General features: G+C 37.8%; 2 protein-coding genes across 2 annotated transcripts in view; one reads left to right on the forward strand and one right to left on the reverse strand.

Annotated features, from left to right (window-relative positions):
- Positions 1 to 19,909, reverse strand: part of LOC145668089 (uncharacterized) — a 428,593-nt gene that overhangs the window by 321,468 nt on the left and 87,216 nt on the right. The gene's annotated exons all lie outside the window — the stretch shown is intronic.
- On the forward strand, positions 12,091 to 12,531 carry LOC145667546 (protein GVQW3-like). The gene has a single exon (XM_081735020.1). The coding sequence runs from the start codon at positions 12,091 to 12,093 to the stop codon at positions 12,529 to 12,531; it is 441 nt and encodes a 146-aa protein (XP_081591146.1).

Here is a 19,909-nt window from a genome sequence, read left to right on the forward strand (position 1 = left end):
TATTTCTAACATTTTATTTTTATTGGTTACATTACTAAAGAAAAGAAAAAAAACTTTAGTAACCCTTTGCAAAACACGAATTTTAAACCATGATTTTCCATTGGTTTTAACCCAAAAGTTGGTCCTGTAATCCAGGTCTCTTAGAGGTCGGAAACGGTCTAATACTACCCCCCCCCTAATACCCCAGATTCAAATCTCGGTTGTGATTTGGAGACCTGTCCTTCAATAAACTCGATGTTCTAGAAAGTGGAAAATCACAAAAACTCAGACTGGTCTAGAATAATGTTTACATTGCATACTGGTATTTATTAGGAGGTATACATTCCAGTCATGTACTCTTATCAACTCTATGCCTTACGAATACGGGGTTCATCGCTACAATAACAAAGAAAATATACTATCAAATCACGTGTCAACCAAACCCATTCCTATCCAGTCGCGTGTCAACGCAACCTAACTCTATTCTATCCTGTGTCAACTTAACACAAATCTATCCTATGTTTTGTCAACCCAATCCAATCCATTCTATTCTATCCTGTATCTATCCAACCCAACCTTATTCTATCCCGTATCAACCCAATCCAATCCATCCTATTCTATCCTGTATCTATCCAACCCAACCTTATTCTATCCTGTATCAACCCAATCCAATCCATTCTATTCTATCCTGTATCTATCCAACCCAACCTTATTCTATCCTGTATCAACCCAATCCAATCCATCCTATTTTATTCTGTATCTATCCAACCCAACCTTATTCTATCCTGTATCAACCCAATCCAATCCATCCTATTCTATCCTGTATCTATTCAACCCAACCTTATTCTATCCTGTATCAACCCAACCCAAACTTATCCTATCCTGTATCAAATCAACCCTATCAAATCCTGTGTTTTACTCTATCCTATTCTGTATCAACCCAATCAAACCTTATCCTATCATGTGCTAACACAATTATTCAGCTCTATTTTGTCATGTATCAACCCAACCCAATCCAACCCTATCACATCCTGTGTCAAGCCAATCGAACTTTATAATATCCTCTATCTGTAGTTCAGTGGCGGCGATTAAACGATAAAAGTGAGGAGGCAAGACATGATCTGAATATTTGTATATCAATGTTAGTTTCCCTGATTGATGCTAACACTTTGCTTGACGAAAGGTTGTATAACTAATGGGATACTATCTTTTTAAGTTAAAATACCGTATATCATATTTCATATTTTATTAAGTAAATTGACAAGAGCAACACAAGTAGGTATTAGCCCTTTGTACTCTTAAACAACGAAGGTGTAAGAAGAGATTTGATTTCTTGCTCGTGAACATCTTAAAATTCTGTCTGGAAAATTGTGTGATTACGTCCCGCGCGATGCCTCATACGAGCGACGTGCCCCACCTATCTTTTACATGTTGATCTAGTAACTCGTATAATACACGCACGGTGACAAGTATAGAGAGAGTTAGCTTAAATGATTCATCAGATTTAAAAGCACTGTTCAATGATAAATATAAGATGTATAAAGGCGGGGAATACATGAAAAGATAGGTACATTCACCGAGTTTAAAAAGCTCGCCTCGTGGTTCACGCGCTTGCTCGATGGCAGGCCTGTGACGACACACAACAAGATGGTGGCAATGCAGGAGAAGAGCTTTTGTGTATTAGAATATGCAAAATGTTCGTCCGTTAGAAGCATTCATACGCAAATACGGAAAAGCTGCACCTCGTCACCAGAGCATTTTCCGTTAGTTTCACCAGTTTCGTGAACTGGTTGTCTGTGTACAGGGGTAAATGCTTGTCCCAGAGGAAATCGTAGAGCGCGTGAGACAGAGCTTTTTGAGCGGCTCACAAAAATCAACCGTTCATGCAAGCCGTGAACTAGGCATTCCGCAGAAAACTATGTGGAATGTTTTGCGACAGCGTTTGCATTTCAAACCTTACCTTTTGCAACTGTTACAACACTTGACTCCAGATGATTATGCCTGCCGATTAGAGTTTTGTACCGGAATGCAGCAAGTTATCGAAGATGATGATGACTTCGCGGTGATATTGATATTCAGTGACGAGGTGACTTTCCGTCTGTCGGAAAAGGTGAATCATCACAATATGAGAGTGTGAGGTATTGAATTGCCGCGTGTCCGTGTGGAGTTAGAAAGGGATTCGCCAAAAGTGAATGTCTTCTATGCCATATGCAAGACAAAGGTGTATGGACTCTTTTTCTTCATCAAGCAGATGGTGACAGATTCCGTATACCTAGCAGTAGTGATGCGCACGAGACAAGATTTTAGGCTGTCTCGTCTCGAAAATGTTCATTAAAAGTGATGTCTCGACTCGAATTTTGTCCGGAAAATTTTGTCTCGACTCGACTCGTGCGCATCCCTACCTAGCAGCCACAACTGACTGCTGATTTCTCGACTTTCATCTTTCAACAGGACGGGGCTAACCTTACTTGAGCACAACTGTCCACGCCACTTTCAACAGAGAACTGCCACATCGCCGGATAGGGCGTGCTGGTCTGGGCGATGTTTCCCTGTTGCCATAGCCCTCCAGGTCGCCAGATCTCATGTCATGTGATTTCTTCCTCTGTGGTTTGTTAAGGACAAAGTATATGTACCCCCAATGCCAACAACGCTGCAAGAACTGTAGGAATGCACATACATTAACGGAAACATGCTAGTGAACGTATGGCTGGAACTGGATTACCATTTTGATGTGTGCCGGATGACCAAGGACGCACACATTGAACATCAGTAGAAAGTACCAGAAACTTGGTGAGAGCGTATGTATCTTTTCATGCATCACACGTCTTTGTACGTAGTATACTTGTAAATAAACAGTGTTTTGAAACCCGATTAATCATTCAGGCTAATCTTGTATTGTGAGAAATTTCATTATGTATAACTAACTAACTAAAACTAACTAACTAACTCTATGGCCTATGGAACCCGGAGGTTCAATGCCGCGTTCACAAAAGCTCTCCACTGACTTCTATCCTTAGCTAAATGCATCCAGTTTCTACTTTGTATTCCAATCTCTGCGAGATCCATCTTAATATTGTCCTCCCATCTGCGCCTAGGTCTTCCTAATGGTCGTTTTCCGATTGGTCTTCCAGTCAAGACTTTGAAAGCGTCTCTACTTTCTTCCATTCTAGCTACATGACCCGCCCGTCTAAGCCTCCTAGACTTGACGACCCTAACAATGTTGGGTAAACCATATAAATTATGTAGTTCCTCGTTATGAAGTTTCCGACATTCCCCATTCCCGTTCCTCTTGGGTCCGAATATTCGTGTTCATTATGTATAACTAAGGAACATAAATTCTGTACAAAATATTTCGTACGTTTATATAGCATTGTCAAAGTTTGCAATCATGAAACATTTGATCTGGATCGAATCAGAATCATGTATATATATATACAGATGGTGATCAGAAAAATGGAAACACCTGTAGTTGGCAACACGTCAGATGTATGGGTTGGCAGTGGTGTCGCGGCGCCCGCAGCGCCGGACCGCTGGTAGTGGTGTGTTAGGTCGGTCTCCATAGTTGGTCAGGCGCAGTGGAACAGCAGTGTCCAGTGGCTGCAGCAGACGGAGGTAGTGTAAAATGGGAGCGACGGACAATTACTATAGGTTGCCAAAAGAAGAGAAATTAAAATACAAGGATACTTTGCTTAACGCGATTTTGTACAGGCAGGTTCACAGAAAATGATACAAGACTTTACCACTAAAATTGCTACAACATATTGTTTTGCAGGTGCATAGGCAACCCAACTTTCATCACCGAGTTATTAGTTATGTCTGGTTTTCAATTCCTCCCGCTTCTATTGATGATCTAAAGCAGTCTTCATTAACTCATTGCTGCTGTGACGTAACATACTTTTTTTTGTTTGTTCAGAGAGAAATTTGCCTGTAGATATTTTTGAATACAGCTTTACAATGTGTTCATCAAGTTTACACGCTAACTAAATGTAAAATGATTTTGTCAGTTTTGAGATGCTGTTTTCAAACAAAGTATGTTTGTTCTCAAAAAGACAGTATTAATTAGAGCGTAAACTCAAGACACAACATTAAGTCACTGTCTACAGTTACTAAAGGTACTTGTCTAATAAAAGTTCGTGGCGGACAAGACACGAAACGACACATTCATATACGTAAGGTTAGAATAAAAAAAAAAAAACATATCGGACAGCATCCATATTCCGACAAAAATTACGATTTTCAAAAGCAAAAGAATCAAAGTTTCTCAGCATCACATCCGTAGTTGTCGAATTAAGGCAGAGAACTCTTTCTGGAGCAGCAGATGATAGCACAGGGAAAGAAAGATCTTAACATTCTTGGTTTGAAACCCGTCTACGAAAACTGTGAGTTTTTTAAGTCTTCATTCTCTATATATTAACGTGTTAACATTTAGTTAACGTGTAAATCCGATGAACATATTCTAACGTTCACAAATCTCTCAAGGTGAAATTCTCTCTCTGAGCGGAAGGAGTTTATTACATCACAGCAGCAACGAGTTGTCGAAGACTGCTTTAGATTAGGCAATGGTAGCAGGAGGAATTGAAAACCAGACACAACTAATAACTCGATTATGTAAGTTGGGTTGCCTATGCACCTGCAAAACAACTTGTAGCAATTTCAGTGGCAAAGTCTTGTATTATTTTGTGTGGCACTGTCTGACAAATAGGTTTGCGAATTAAAATTTTAGAAACAATTGAAAATATTAATTACCAAGTATAGACACAAATGTTGTATAACTGAGTTGAGTATTGGCTTGTAATGTGCCGATATTAATTACAATGAATTACAATGATAATTACAATTATTAATTTATTGTAATTAATATTCGATATTAATTACAATTATTAATTACAATGATATTAATTACAATGCGAAACGATGGCTTAGTGATAGAGCTCACTGCTGGTAGGACGGTTTTCAGGAGATCTCCCACATTCTCATTCCATTAGTCCCTTTTATAATCATTCACTTTCATTAATCATCCGATATCTTTAGACTGCAGCGTAATAGCATAGGAAATAAAAGGGAACGATTTCAGTTTTCATTATAAGTAAAGAAATACGTACATATTTTTAAAACACTTTTAAAACGTTTTTCTGTGTTATTTAGTTTATAAAAACAAACATTTTTTTTATTTTTAAACTTGATTATTGCCCTGAATTTGAGTGATGAACAAATCCAGTTTAAAGACATTGTAAATAGACCTCAAACATCTTATTTTGCATAACGCAGACGTTTCTTGGAATCAATTACTCGCCTTATAAAAGGTATTCTTGTAACTAGAGAGAACACCGAATGGATAGCATACCTTTAATAAGAAAAGGTATCAAAATAAGATTTTCCAGTCAAAGCCTTCAGAAATCCTCTTCCTTTACAATAGATTCTAGAGGTGTGAAACGGTGTTTGTGTGTTTTTGAGATCCAGGGAATCTGTTTTTATCTTCTTTTCTTTTCTCCTCTTCTGTGGGGCTAGGTCAATCCCTTTGAGGAAAACACGAGGCGCGGACTGAAAAATCCCCTTTGAAGTTTTCCCCAGTGACCGAGCGGTAACATATACACATCACGCTCCTATCAGATTTGTCCGCTGCGTGACAGGGAACCCCGTTTGTTCGGATAAACCCATATCAAATGTGGGGAACACAGCGAAGTGGATGAATGAATATTTAAGCTGTACCACACCAACAATTTTACTCTTCAAGCCATTAAATGAGATCGATAAATGAATGATGATGAATTAGACATACGATGGTTAGAACTGTTCTTATTTTATGGAGAAGATAAAAGCAGTAATTTCCAATCTATGAGAAAGAATTCTACCATATAACAACATTTTTATTGACATTCTTAGATTTCCAAACTACGAGTATGCATTTTTTTTTTTAATATATATTTAAATAGAATGATCCTGTCTACCCGTCTGCCATTCGACAAATATCAGAGCAAACTTTATGAAATAAAGCCTGAAGCACAGGTTTTATGTCTGAATTTATTGCTCTATTTAAACTGGTTTCAATATCATATTAAATCTTCATAGATACAAGTCTGTGCGGCTATAAAATATCGCAAATTATCTTATATTTGCAGATATAAGATAATAAATATATAGGCCATTATAGCTATTTTGTTGATGTATCTCTGGTGCGTGAGGTACTTGGTTCTATCCCGGTCAAGTAAGTTTGTGGTGGACAACACCGTGTCAAGGTTTTCTCGGGTAATTCCGTTTTCCTCCCACTTGCTCATTCCACCAATTCTTCCATCATCATTCGTTTGCCTTAACCATTATTTCCCTTAGCGAGAAGTTAAACTCAAGATTTCATTCCATTTTTGTTTGTTCATTACTGTCATAATTTCAACAATAGTTTCTCCCATGACACGTCTCTATAAGAGCTTTCTTTATAGTTTTGTGAGTCCTTTCTGTACAATTTCAATAATATTGAATACATTCTTTTCCCATGGAACAAACTTAATTCAGACACATATTACGAAGTTAATAGAAAAAATACATAGTTACTTAAGGTCCATTCAAATGCAGAAGAGAATCTGTTTGGTAATACCGTATTTGTCAATAATTCTAGAGCAAATCACTCTTTTTTAAAGAAGCTTAGTTTACCAAACACTTCATAATATATTTACCTTGCCTGTCCATGTGTTAGGGAAGAACTACGTGATGAATCACCATCAATTTTGAATAGTATATAAAGATAAAAAGTTAGGAATTGAGTATGTTAATGGGGATGATTCATCCAGTTGATCCGAAGATATGACCCCCCATTCATTCCCATGAGTTATTATAATTAATTGCGCCTTGCTAGTATGCAACCCAACTATACAAACCGTCAGGGTGGTTGCATACTATTCAGTTGTTTTCAATATTCTGACGAAGCTATACGTGATATACACACGATACTGCTGCATGTTTATATCTCGTTACTCACAAGGCACGAGCGTCTTTATTGAGAGTATACAGGTGAAACATAGAAAAAATATCTCTGAGGAAGAAGAATAAACCACCTGAAACAAAATCGCATTAAATCACATCACCACGTGTATTATGAGGAGGATTTTGAAACCAAATCTAGTGAAACAGTTTTGTGATAAATTGTGATCATATATCGCTTTTGCGTAAGGTACCTTTTATAACAAATTGCGTCCCAGTGCAATCTCTTCACATTTGATCCCCCCTCTCCGCTTACCCGGAAAAAAAAATCTGGAAGATAGCGTAATTATGTTAACTTTCGATTCAAATTCCACTTACAGAATGAATATACTTGACATTTCTATGTATCAATACCTCCTAAAAAGAAATAACCAAGAAAAATTACAACATAAGCGATTTCACGCAAGTTAATGTCCCGTCGACGTTTCTGTTGTCGGTAAAATATAATATAAATCCTTCTATCCCTGTATTTGCATGTCACGTTAATCGCAGTGAGTTAGGCGCTAGTATTCGATCGAGTAGTGGCGAGTAATCTATGATCGCGTGCTTGTAAGCGTCACGCAATCTGCAGGATAGAGCATGATAAAAGGTTAAACCTTGACATTGCCCTCAGAAGAATGTGACAGCTACACTTTACAAGTATTTTTAATCATCCATGCCACATGCCTCAATAACAATAAGTTATATATTAAAATGATAGGTTTATATGTTTGTGACTTTTATATGTTTGTAGCCAAATCTTTTGACAATGACATCTCGAAAACCACAAGTTCTAGAAAGATGCCGTTTCCACTGATCGATTCCAAATTTTGTGTAGAGTGTTCAATACTAATTGAATATTTTTAAAAAGATATTATTCTTTATTACATTTTTTTAGGGGTGCACTCGAAGTATTGAAATTTTAAAAAGTAAAGCATCATATCCTGCGAGTTATACATTCCAACACCACAAATTTGTATACGGTGTTAGTATTCTCTCCGGCGTTTGCTTCATGGACAAATGATAATGAAAAACGAAGGACAATTTGTTTGGACTGTTTTGCCCAATGAACACAATATATGACTGACACTACTGTATAATTAATTGTGTGTGTAATGAATTTGCTTATTACATACTGCATGAAAGAGAAAGAAAACACTGATCATACATAAATTAGAAACTGCAACCGGAACTACGGTGTGCGATATTGAAAAATAATCGAAAAAAATCTTCCCTTTATGATACCCCTTGCCGATTTTTATCAAGACGTCCTTCACTTGTGTCTGCAAAGGAACATGTACCGATGTTGGGAGCAATGATAAGGAGCTTCATGCTCATACGTGCATGATGTGCTGTGTAGAGTGCGCAGGTTCATTTAATAATAATAATAATAATAATAATAATAATAATAATAATAATAATAATAATAATAATAATATTAATAAGATGTAAAATCAGGTACTATTTTTATCAGTTGATACTTTATACCACAATTACGTTAACGGTACCGTAATGGAATTTTCATAAATTATTTATAGGTAATAAGCTACAGGACCTAAATGACTATAAAATGTATGCCATTCGTTGCAAATGATAATGTTTCTTTTTCTGTTATGATGGAACATACTTTATTTATTTATGCACAATATATATAAAGGTAGCCAAGAAAGATCTGTCGCTTTTGTGGAGATATGTGTTTAATTGGTCCTTACACCGTGAGTTGAATGCGAATGAAGATAAGAAGGTTAGTTGTTGGTGTGGGTATATCCAACTACCTGGTTGTGGCAGTTCAGTTACATCATGAACTTACGTAAGGACAGAGTGAACATGGGAACTCCACAGAGAGTCATAACTGCGTGTATGGTGTACGAATTCAAACTAAGGTCAAACGCCGCTGCAGCGAGGCGGAAGATACTCCAGGACTTTGATGAGAGTGTCGTGGCTACGCGGAAAGTGTGGTGGTTGAACAAGTTTAAGGACGCTGATGAAACACTTCAAGACACACCACGTACCGGAAGACCAACACATGTACAAAATTAAGATCTTCAGGCAGCAATTGAGGTGAACAGTGGCCAGACATGTGAGGAACTGGTATTACAATTCAGTGTGAATGGAGAAACCTTTCGGTAGCACCTCCATCAACTTGGGAAGCACTACAAGTTGGGTCGATGGGTCTCACATGATTTGACTCCGGGCCAGAAGAGAATGCGAGCAGACATCTGTGCTTCTTTGCTGTCTTGTCTGAGGAAGGAGCCATTTCTGGACAAGGTGTTGACATGTGATGAGAAGTGGGTCCTGTACGAAGCTCCACGGCGCCCTCATCATTGGTTAGCATCCAATGAACCGGTTCCAAAACAGCCGAGACAATCACTGCGCCAGAAGAAGGTTTTTCTGTGTGTTTGGTGAACTGCTCGCAACATCATGTATCGGGAACTGCTACCAGCTGGTCAAAGCATAAATGCAACTGTGTACTGTCAGCAGTTGAGTCGTGTTCAAGAAAAACTCAAAACTCTGGAGTCAGCACTTCGGAATCACAAAGGGACCCTCCTGTTACAGGACAACGCTAAGCCCCACGTGGCTAGGACGACGACCAGAGACACCATTCTGCGCCTCGGATGGGAAACACTATTCCATCCGCCATACTCCCCGAACATTGCAGCGTCCGCTTATCACCTGTTCCATTCCTTGGACAATCATCTTAGAGGACGCCAGTTCAAATTCCCAGTAGATGTGCAAAATGTAATTGATACCTTTTTCGCTTCACGGCTCACCAAGTTCTACCATCCATGGAATCCATAGCCTTCCAGAAGGTTGTCGATGCTGATGGGGACTATTTTTGATCTTCCAGGTACGTCTTAGGTGACATATCTATGTTCGAAGGTGGTGGGTAAAAAAGCGGCAGAACTTCCTTGGTTACCTTTATATAAAATAATGCAGAGTTAACTAGGATACTGTATCTGTTGTTGTCGTTTGTGTTCTCGTAACACGGTGATGCACATATTTTTTAAAAAATGAAACACAAACCATTGTACTTTAAATTTGCTTGCATAATAATATATGAACTCGATTAAAAAATCGATTTCTAAAATGGGAATTTAAAAAGTGAATCTCGGAACATAGATGTGCCATGTGTGTGCTGGAACTTGGACCTTTATGAAAAGAAAATGTATTAATCACATTTTCTTATCTTAGAACCACTATCTTATTTTGCCAACTTTGGAATGCGACATTAGTTTCTGAGATTCACAAATAATAAAACTATTATTATTATTATTCTGGTTCATCGTGTGTGTTTTTCTTAATTCAGTTGCAACATCAACTGATAGAATCACATATGAGTTATGGAGTGAAGTGTCATTGTTTAGCAGTGGTAAGTGTTTAAACACCGTCGTCGGTACATCATTTTAGAGGAAGTTAAAGACCTTCAAAACAGGTTTAAAACCCCTTTCTCCAACTGCCATTTAAGGAAAGTACATTTAATAAATGGAGTTTATTCAATTAACACAATCAATAAAAATTTAATTCATTTTCTTACGTCAAAGTTAGCAACCTATTGTCAGATATTCAGTATGTTTCTTCTAATATACTAGTTGCAGTTTCTAAACGCCTTACGTTTAAATAGGAGTGGGGAGGGATTTTTATCATATTATTACCTGGACATTAATAGGAGTATTTATTTTACAGTTGATATACGGTAATAGCGTTATGTCCAAATTAAACAAATGCCTTGGCTTTGCGGTTCACAAGGAGCTCTAACCTGCAGTTTAGTGTATGATCTATTTGCTGATGAGTGGTCAGCACATCGGTTTCCAGTGTTATTATTTTTGGTTTTCGAAACAAACGTTCGCTACTCTTTAATTCAAATAACTCCCTAGTTGACTCACGAAAAATATTTGGTCCTGTCCCTATCCCAGGACCACACATGCAGCAATTCTATATGTTCTGAAGGGCTTCGGTTGACCATAGCCGGGGATTTTAATTTGGAGAACTACACTGTTGCTAATTACACAATCATTATCGCTGCGCGCCTACCCTCATCAGTTAATCGAATATTCACACTTTTTAAAATTTTTCTATTATTATTTAGTGTCATATTATTTGAAATAATTAGGTTTTATGTTGCGACTACGTTACGATAACTTCAGTTACCTATGTGACATTGCAGGAATACGAATGCATTAATCTAAATAGCTGTTACTAATATAATTCACTTACATTTAATTTACCGACTTTTTGCAAATTAATTAATTTTCTGACTTTAAAGGAATTACTTTTTTTTATAACACTGCATTGTTTTTTATGTAATAGCTAAATTAACATATCACATTACATGAAAAGTAGGATTATTTACTTAACTATATCCTATATGTTTAAATAGGTCTCTTCTGTTTACAAACATTTGGGCCCCTCTAGCGACAGGAATAGGAAGGAAGCTAATCAATCAAAATTAAATAGGCGTAAGTTTTTGAAATGCATTAAAAGTTTTTCACATTTTATTCAGCCATTTTTTTAACAACTGATATTTAAAATGAATTAACAAATTTTCTTAGTGGTTTGAAGTTTGAATTAATGCAGAAAAGTTAATTACACAGTGCAGCAAATGTGAACTTTGTACCTTGCCAAGAGATGAAAGTAGGTGTTCTTTACTAAATTAGTATGCTGATTACGAAAATGAAATAGCTAAAAAAATGTTCCATCATGTACTAATGTTTTTGGAGAAGATATGCCACACATACAACTTAGACTATAGTTCATATAGTGAACAATATAGTGTATGAGATGAACACCAAAAGTACGAGTCATTTTGTTCTATAGTCCACATTGGGGGGTGCGGTGGATCAGTGGTAGAGCGTTCACCTCCAGTACTTGGAGTCCCTGGTTCGATCCCAGCTCGCACCGTGTGGACTCTGTGGTGGACAAACACCGTGCTCGTGGGTTTTATCGGGGTTCTCCCGTTTCCTCCCACTTTCTTCATTCCACTATTTCACTCATTTCTCATTATCACCGTCTCCTTTAGCCTAACCGGCATAACCGTGGGACGTTAAACTTAAAGATTTCATTTCATTTTATAGTCCACATTTTTTGTCATTTCAGGAAAACAACTGTGGGGTCGGAGATCCTCTTCCTTCGTTTCTAAGCAGTGCAGGTTTTGTTTACTAGATGGCAGCAGTTAAGTCACAATGCCTGAACGAGTTTCTGATATTGCTCGGGAACACGGAATTTTCACTTGATGAACAACGGATAATTGTGAAATTTCTCACCGCAGTTGAACGTTGTGCAGCCGATATTCATCGCCAATTCGAGGGTGAGTGTGGTGATAGTGCTCTTGGAGAAAATACTTCTAGGAAATGGGTGCGTAAATTCAAAGCAGAGCGAACAAGTGTGAAAGATGAACAAAGGTCTGGACATCCAAAAACAGCATCAACTGAAGCTACCATTGCTCGTGTTGAAAATTTCATCATGGATGATAGGCGTGTCACCATGCAGGAGATTTGTGATACACTGGGACTTACAAGGGAGACGGGAGAACGAATAATTACAAACGAACTGGGCCTAAGAAAAGTTTCTTCTTGCTGGGTTTCTCGAACGTTTAATGGCTAGCAAAAGAAGGCATGGATTCGATCAAGTGTTGCAAATTTGACACACTTCAGAAGAGAGCGACGCAATTTCTTTTAAAGTGTTCTGACAATGAATGAATTCCATTATTCAACCCAGAAATAAAAAGGCAGTCGATGCAATGGAAACACACAGATTCACCCCTCCTCCTCCCCCCAAAAAATCGTCAGGTGGTATCCCAGGAGAATATTTTGTATGCTCTCTTCTGGGATTCCCACGGAATGATTTTGGTCCCACCCTATTCCGAAACGTCATATAGTTAAGGGCGACTATTTTCGTACACTTTTGGATACATAATTTTTGTTAAAATTGATTGAGAAACAATCACAAATGGTAAATATGGACAATGCACCACTATACCGTGCTAATGTTGTAATCTCATTGTTGGCTGACCACGGTATTGAACTTCTGCCACATCCACCCTACTCACCAGATTAATCCCCGAGTGACTTCTGGTTGTTCCCAAACCTCAATGATTCTTTACATGGAAATAAAACAGAAGTATTACATGCAATCAAAGAGCCACATTTTTTCAGAGATACCAGGAATATAGTGAATATCACGTTTGTATAGAGATCCAAGATAATGTTGCCTTCTAGGCAGACTTTCTAGGCGAGGAGGGGAAAAAGAGACTCAGTATATCAGTCTTCAGTGATATCTAAAATCTAGGTATTCTACGAGTATACTCGAACACAAGCATTCTATTTTCGTGTGTTTTATTTTTAAGAAAAGTTTTAGGACTCACCTAACTCACTACAACTATTACATTAACAAAAACTATAGAGGTTAGCTGCGAATATACTGAATAAGCAGTCGCGGACAGACGACTAGGAGTGGTCCTCCAGCTTGGGGGTTTGGGTAAGGCTAACACCCTCATCCTGTAAAAAAAGGCACTTGTTCAGAAACATTCACAAAAGCCTCGGACAAGGACTGATAACTTGGCACGACCTCAGCAAAAGAAAATGGACATGAGATTTGGAACATGGAATATTAGAAGTCTTTATAGGGCAGGCGCGTTAAAATCTGTAACGAGTGAGTTAGAGAAATACAGGATGGACTTAGTAGGAGTTCAGGAAGTTAGGTGGGAAGGAGATGGATCTGAGAATTCCGGAAATTTTACGTTCTTTTACGGGGAAGGAAATAAAAATCACCAGTTAGGAACAGGGTTTTTCGTTCACAAACGAATATTACCAGCAATTAAACGGGTTGAATTTGTTACTGACAGACTTTCTTTTATTACTCTTAAGGGACGGTGGTGTGATATTATTGTTTTAAATGTACATGCTCCAACTGAAGATAAGGGTGACGATATAAAAGATAGTTTTTACGAAGAAGTGGAACGGATATTTGACCAACTCCCGCGATACCATATGAAGATTCTATTAGGGGATTTCAATGCGAAGGTAGGACGAGAGGATATTTTCAAACCGATTATAGGGAACGAAAGTTTGCATAAGGAAAGTAATGACAACGGTGTTAGACTCGTGAACTTTGCAACATCCAAAAACCTAATCGTGAAGAGTACAAAATTCCCACATCGCGACGTTCATAAATACACTTGGACATCACCAGACGGAAAAACTCATAATCAAATTGATCACGTTTTAGTAGATAGAAGAAGACAATCTAGCATAATTGACGTCCGGTCCTTTAGAGGGGCTGATTGTGACACTGATCACTACCTGGTAGCAGCGATAATACGAGAGAGATTATCGTTGAATAAAGGTAATACTCAATGTCCGAAAACGGAGAGATTTAATTTAAAGAAATTAGAAGAGAGCCAGGTAAGAGAGGAATACCAGATTGAAGTTTCGAATAGATTCTCGGTTTTAGAAGACTCGGAGTGCACTAGTGTTGAGGATACTTGGATTGAAATTAGAGATAGCATTAAAAGTTCAGCAATAGAAAAACTGGGACACGCGGAAATACGTAGGAACAAACCATGGTTCGACCAAGAATGCACTAAACTAGTAGAGAAGAGAAAACAGGCAAAATTACGGTGGCTACAAAATCCGAATGAAATAACTACACAAAATTTCGCAGATATCAGGCGGGAAACTTCCAAAATTTTTAGAACAAAGAAACGGGATTTTTTGAAAGCTAAAATTAAGGAACTCGAAGATAATAGTAAAAATAAAAATATTCGGGACATGTATAAGGGGATCAGCGAATTTAAGAAAGGCTATCAACCTCGTGCTTATATACTAAAGAAATCTGACGGAACAGTTCTCACTGATACGGATAGCCTCTTAAATAGATGGAAAGATTTCTTTGACGATTTGCTGAACACGAAGCCAAAAACTAATGTGCGTGGAGAAAAGGAGATACACACCGCAGAACCGTATATTCCAGAACCCAATCGAATAGAAGTGGAAGCCGCTATAAAGAAATTAAAGAAACACAAATCTCCGGGTGTAGATGAAATTCCGGCTGAGTTAATTTTAGCTGGAGGCGAAAAATTGTGGAACAAGATACACAAACTCATTCTCCTTATCTGGAACAAGGAAGAATTGCCACAAGAGTGGAAAGAGTCAATCATTGTTCCAATTCACAAGAAAGGCGACAAAACTGACTGTAATAATTATCGAGGCATTTCTCTTCTGTCAACATCCTATAAAATCCTTTCAAATATTCTATTAGCAAGATTGACCCCATACGCAGATGAAATTATTGGAGATTATCAGTGCGGATTTAGACGAAATCGATCAACTATCGACCAAATATTTACCATTCGCCAAATACTCGAAAAGAAGTGGGAATACAATACCCCGGTACATCAACTATTTATTGATTTTAGAAAGGCTTACGACTCGGTTAGGAGAGAAACATTATACAACGTTCTTACAGAGCTTGGAATACCGAGAAAGCTAATTAGATTAATTAAGATATGTTTAAGTGAATCCCAAAGTAAAGTCCGGGTAGGAAAATTTTTGTCCACGAGCTTCCACGTCGAAAATGGCCTGAAACAAGGAGATGCGTTGTCGCCATTATTATTTAACTTTGTGCTGGAATACGCCATAAGGAAAATCAAAGATAGCAACCAGGGCCTAGAGTTGAACGGCATTCACCAGGTTATGGCATATGCTGATGATGTAAATTTAATAGGGGATGATAGGAGAACAGTAGAAATAAATGCAGAGATATTATTAAACGCTTGCAGGGACATGGGTTTAGAAGTAAATGCAGAGAAAACTAAATACATGGAAGTGCGTCGGGACCGTAATACGGCAAATTATGGAGGCGTTAAAATATTAAATAATACTTTTGATAAAGTGGATACTTTCAAATATTTAGGATCAATATTAACAGACGAAAATCATATTCACGAAGAAATTAAATGTCGACTAAAAGCAGGGAATTCGTGTTACTATTCGGTTCAAAATCTCTTGTCGTCGCGAATTCTGTCGAGGAATTTGAAGCTTAAAATATATAAAACGATAATCATGCCTGTTGTTCTGTATGGTTGCGAAACATGGTCGCTTACTCTGAGGGAAGAACATAGACTGAAAGTATTTGAGAACAGGATCCTGAGAAGAATATTCGGACCCAAGAGGAACGAGAATGGGGAATGGCGGAAGCTTCATAACGAGGAACTACATAGTTTATACGGTTTACCCAACATTGTTAGGGTCGTCAAGTCTAGGAGACTTAGGTGGGCAGGTCATGTAGCTAGAATGGAAGAAAGTAGAAACGCTTTCAAAGTCTTGACTGGTAGACCCATAGGAAAGCGACCATTAGGAAGACCTAGGCGCAGATGGGAGGATAATATTAAGATGGATCTCGCAGAGATAGGAATACAAAGTAGAAACTGGATCCAATTAGCTAAGGATAGAAGTCAGTGGAGAGCTTTTGTGAACGCGGCACTGAACCTCCGGGTTCCATAGGCCATAGAGTTAGTTATTTACACCAATCTAGCCATAAATATTTATTTCGTTACTTCCGTCTTTTTCATTTTCTACGAGGAAGTTTAGGTATAAGACTGGCTACCGTGTAAAAAAAAACATTCACTGCAACGAGTCGATAAGATCTAGCCCAGAAGAGCCAGCAAGGTAAAATTCCACAGACTTTGGTTCGCCTCAACAATCGAGATTACTACTACTCTACTACTACTACTACTACTACTACTACTACTACTACTACTACTACTACTACTACTACTACTACTACTACTATTATTATTATTATTATTATTATTATTATTATTATTATTATTATTATTATTATTATTATTATTATTATTATTATTATTATTATATTCAGCGTTAAACATGACGATTTTATTGGTATCATGTTATCTTGGATACATAAATTTCCTCGTAGTTGTGTTCTTAGAGAAGCATCTCAGTATTGAGGCAGTCCCGTTTTCAAAGCTTTGCCAACATTGTATGTACAGTATACACCAGAAATAGGAACACAAATCAGAGTTTGATGGTGAAACATAGATGTTGTCTACTATAAATACAGTATTCATTTTCATTGTAGATTTGGACTTTACTGAACAAATACACTACAGTATTAGGCTGAGCTACCATCTATTGGTAAAACATGGTACTACTAGATGTTTAAAATGCTCTTAAATGCATATTTATTTATGACTTTTATCCTGGCGATAGAAAGGAAGCACTGTCTCCATCTATAAGCTAAAAGAATCGTGAATAAAATAGGATCACATCAGCCGAGAGAAGTCTGCTGGCCTGTCATTCAGTGCTGTGCCACGCAGACGAAAGAGAGGGGAGTCCCCAGAGCAGCGCAACGGCGTCGGCTCCGTGTCCATGACAACGGCTCAATACATTGCTGAGAACTGTAGTCTTTTTACAGCATTGCCAAACTTCTTCTCTCTCTCTTTCACACAAATTCACATGTGAAGAGACGGGAAGTGGGCCAACTTGGAAGCTAAAGCAGAAGATCTCGTAACTGACGGCTAAGATTAAGAAGAGTTTTCGGGAGAAGGGAAGATACGTTAAAGGCACGCTCACAAAACAACTTCGGAAGTATCTTTTAGAAAGAAAGAAAAAAATCCGTAGAAACAACCAAATGTTTGTTCCTTCTTAGAATCTGAATGAGGACTAACAAACTAGACAGAGAAAGAAAAGGAAAACAAAATACAAATAGTCTTCCTTTAAAAATACGTACGCATATAGAGCCATTAAGGAAATTTAACAAGGAAGTCTACTGCTTAACAAACTCGGGAGTTAATCGTCGCAGAAACAAACAGAAAAATCTTCGAAATTAAATAAGTAGGTAAATTAAATGAACGAAATAATAAAACTATTTGAGAGTAAATTACGTTCACAGAACACATTAATCTCTTGCGTTCCAGGTGTTATTTTCCTATGTGCGTGCCGTAATACTAGGTTTTCATTTACTGTTAAAAAACTGTCTAGACCGTTATATATGGCATAATTATTGTTAAAGCGCTAGGATAGCATTCACATTACTGATTTTTAAAAAATGCATTGTGGAACATTTCGACTGAAAAATGGGGAATGACATGATATATACATTGATGTCACTGGAACGCAAGGAGTTAGTGAATCAAACGATGATGTGATGAATTATGAATGATGAATGGTATGTTATGCTAAGAATTAACGTTAAATGCTTTTTTTTTCACTAGGTATGTAGAGTGATTATGTAGGCCTAGTTCGTTAATGGAATCAATACGTTAATATCTTCTCCGGGTAAAGATGAGTTTAACGCTGGCTATCCTTATCCCATAGATGGAAATATCTGCTGAGATTATATTTTTTTAATGTTAAAAGGTAAAGCTTGAGATTAAAAGTGTCTTTGAGATTCACAACCGTACGGTACCTTGCACAAATAACTAAATCTTAAAAAAATGATCGAGGCTAACGGTCATTACTTTAGCAATACTATAACATCTATATTTTGCCCTAAGTTCGTTATATTATAATTTCTGGAACTAATTAAAAAGTAGTTTACTCGCTAAAGGTTCAATGATAGCACTCAAGATAAAATTTCCGAAGATTTTCTGCATTTATCCTTTAAATTTTTTACAAAATTACTTCTTTACAATTGAAGATATATCCACGATTAATGGCTTCTTAACGTATAATCTTTGAACTGTATAGAAAAACATGTTTATACATGTCTAATCACAAAACATAACAAGTTAAATGTTCAAGTCTGGCCATAGAAGAAAATGATATCGTACGTTACAGACTGTTGACTATATCAGCATATACATATTTATAAATGTTATCGTTATAATACCAACCAATGGGAACGCAAGCATAACTTTCTCTTCTGAAATTGTACAAGTGGTATCTGGCAAACCAAATGTAGCGGGACGTCGGTACATTAGATGAGGTGTGGGTGTACATTTCCGATTTCGGCAAATCAAGACCCATCATGTACAAGTGGCGAAGCACTTCACAAAGTGGGTCCGAGGATGCAAAGAGGGTTTTCCGAAATTTTCGTAAGTGATGACTGAGGCAAACTAAAGATTCGCAGAGTGAGTAAGAACTGCAAAATCAACTCTCAACCATGGAAACGAGATCAACATAGTCCACATCCATCAAGAAAAAGCTTAGTTACTCGGTTCAAGATCACCCCTGGCATCCTATCAGGGCATTAAGGAGACTATTGGAATACTTTTCAATGAAATACCTGTGAAATTTCCAAAAGCAAGTCAAATGGACTTTTGTGGATTTGGACTACTTAAAAGGGTTTTGGACATAATGCGTGTGACCACTGTGAATGGACACTGGAAACCTGTGAAAGAAAAATGGAGCAATAGGTGTGGAACCTGGAAACCTGTGAAACAGATATGGGACAAGAGGCGTGTGACAACTGTGAGTGGACACTGGAAACCTGTAAAAGGAAAATGGAACAATAGGCGTGGAACACTGGAAACCTGTGAAAGAGATATGGGACAAGAGGCATGTGACAACTGTGAGTGGACACTGGAAACCTGTGAAAAAGATATGGGATAAGAGGCGTGTGACAACTGTGAGTGGGCCCTGTGGAAACCTGTGAAAGGAAAATGGTACAATAGGCGTGGAACACTGGAAACCTGTGTAAGAGATATGGGACAAGAGGCATGTGACAACTGTGAGTGGACACTGGAAAGCTGTGAAAGGAAAATGGTACAATAGGCGTGGAACACTGGAAACCTGTGAAAGAGATATGGGACAAGAGGCGTGTGACAACTGTGAGTGGACACTGGAAACCTGTGAAAGGAAAATGGTACAATAGGCGTGGAACACTGGAAACCTGTGAAAGAGATATGGGACAAGAGGCATGTGACAACTGTGAGTGGACACTGGAAACCTGTGAAAGGAAAATGGTACAATAGGCGTGGAACACTGGAAACCTGTGAAAGAGATATGGGACAAGAGGC

This window comes from Thermobia domestica, chromosome 13 (assembly GCF_964235325.1).
Source record: "Thermobia domestica chromosome 13, izTheDome1.hap1.1, whole genome shotgun sequence".
NCBI classification, from domain to species: domain Eukaryota; kingdom Metazoa; phylum Arthropoda; class Insecta; order Zygentoma; family Lepismatidae; genus Thermobia; species Thermobia domestica.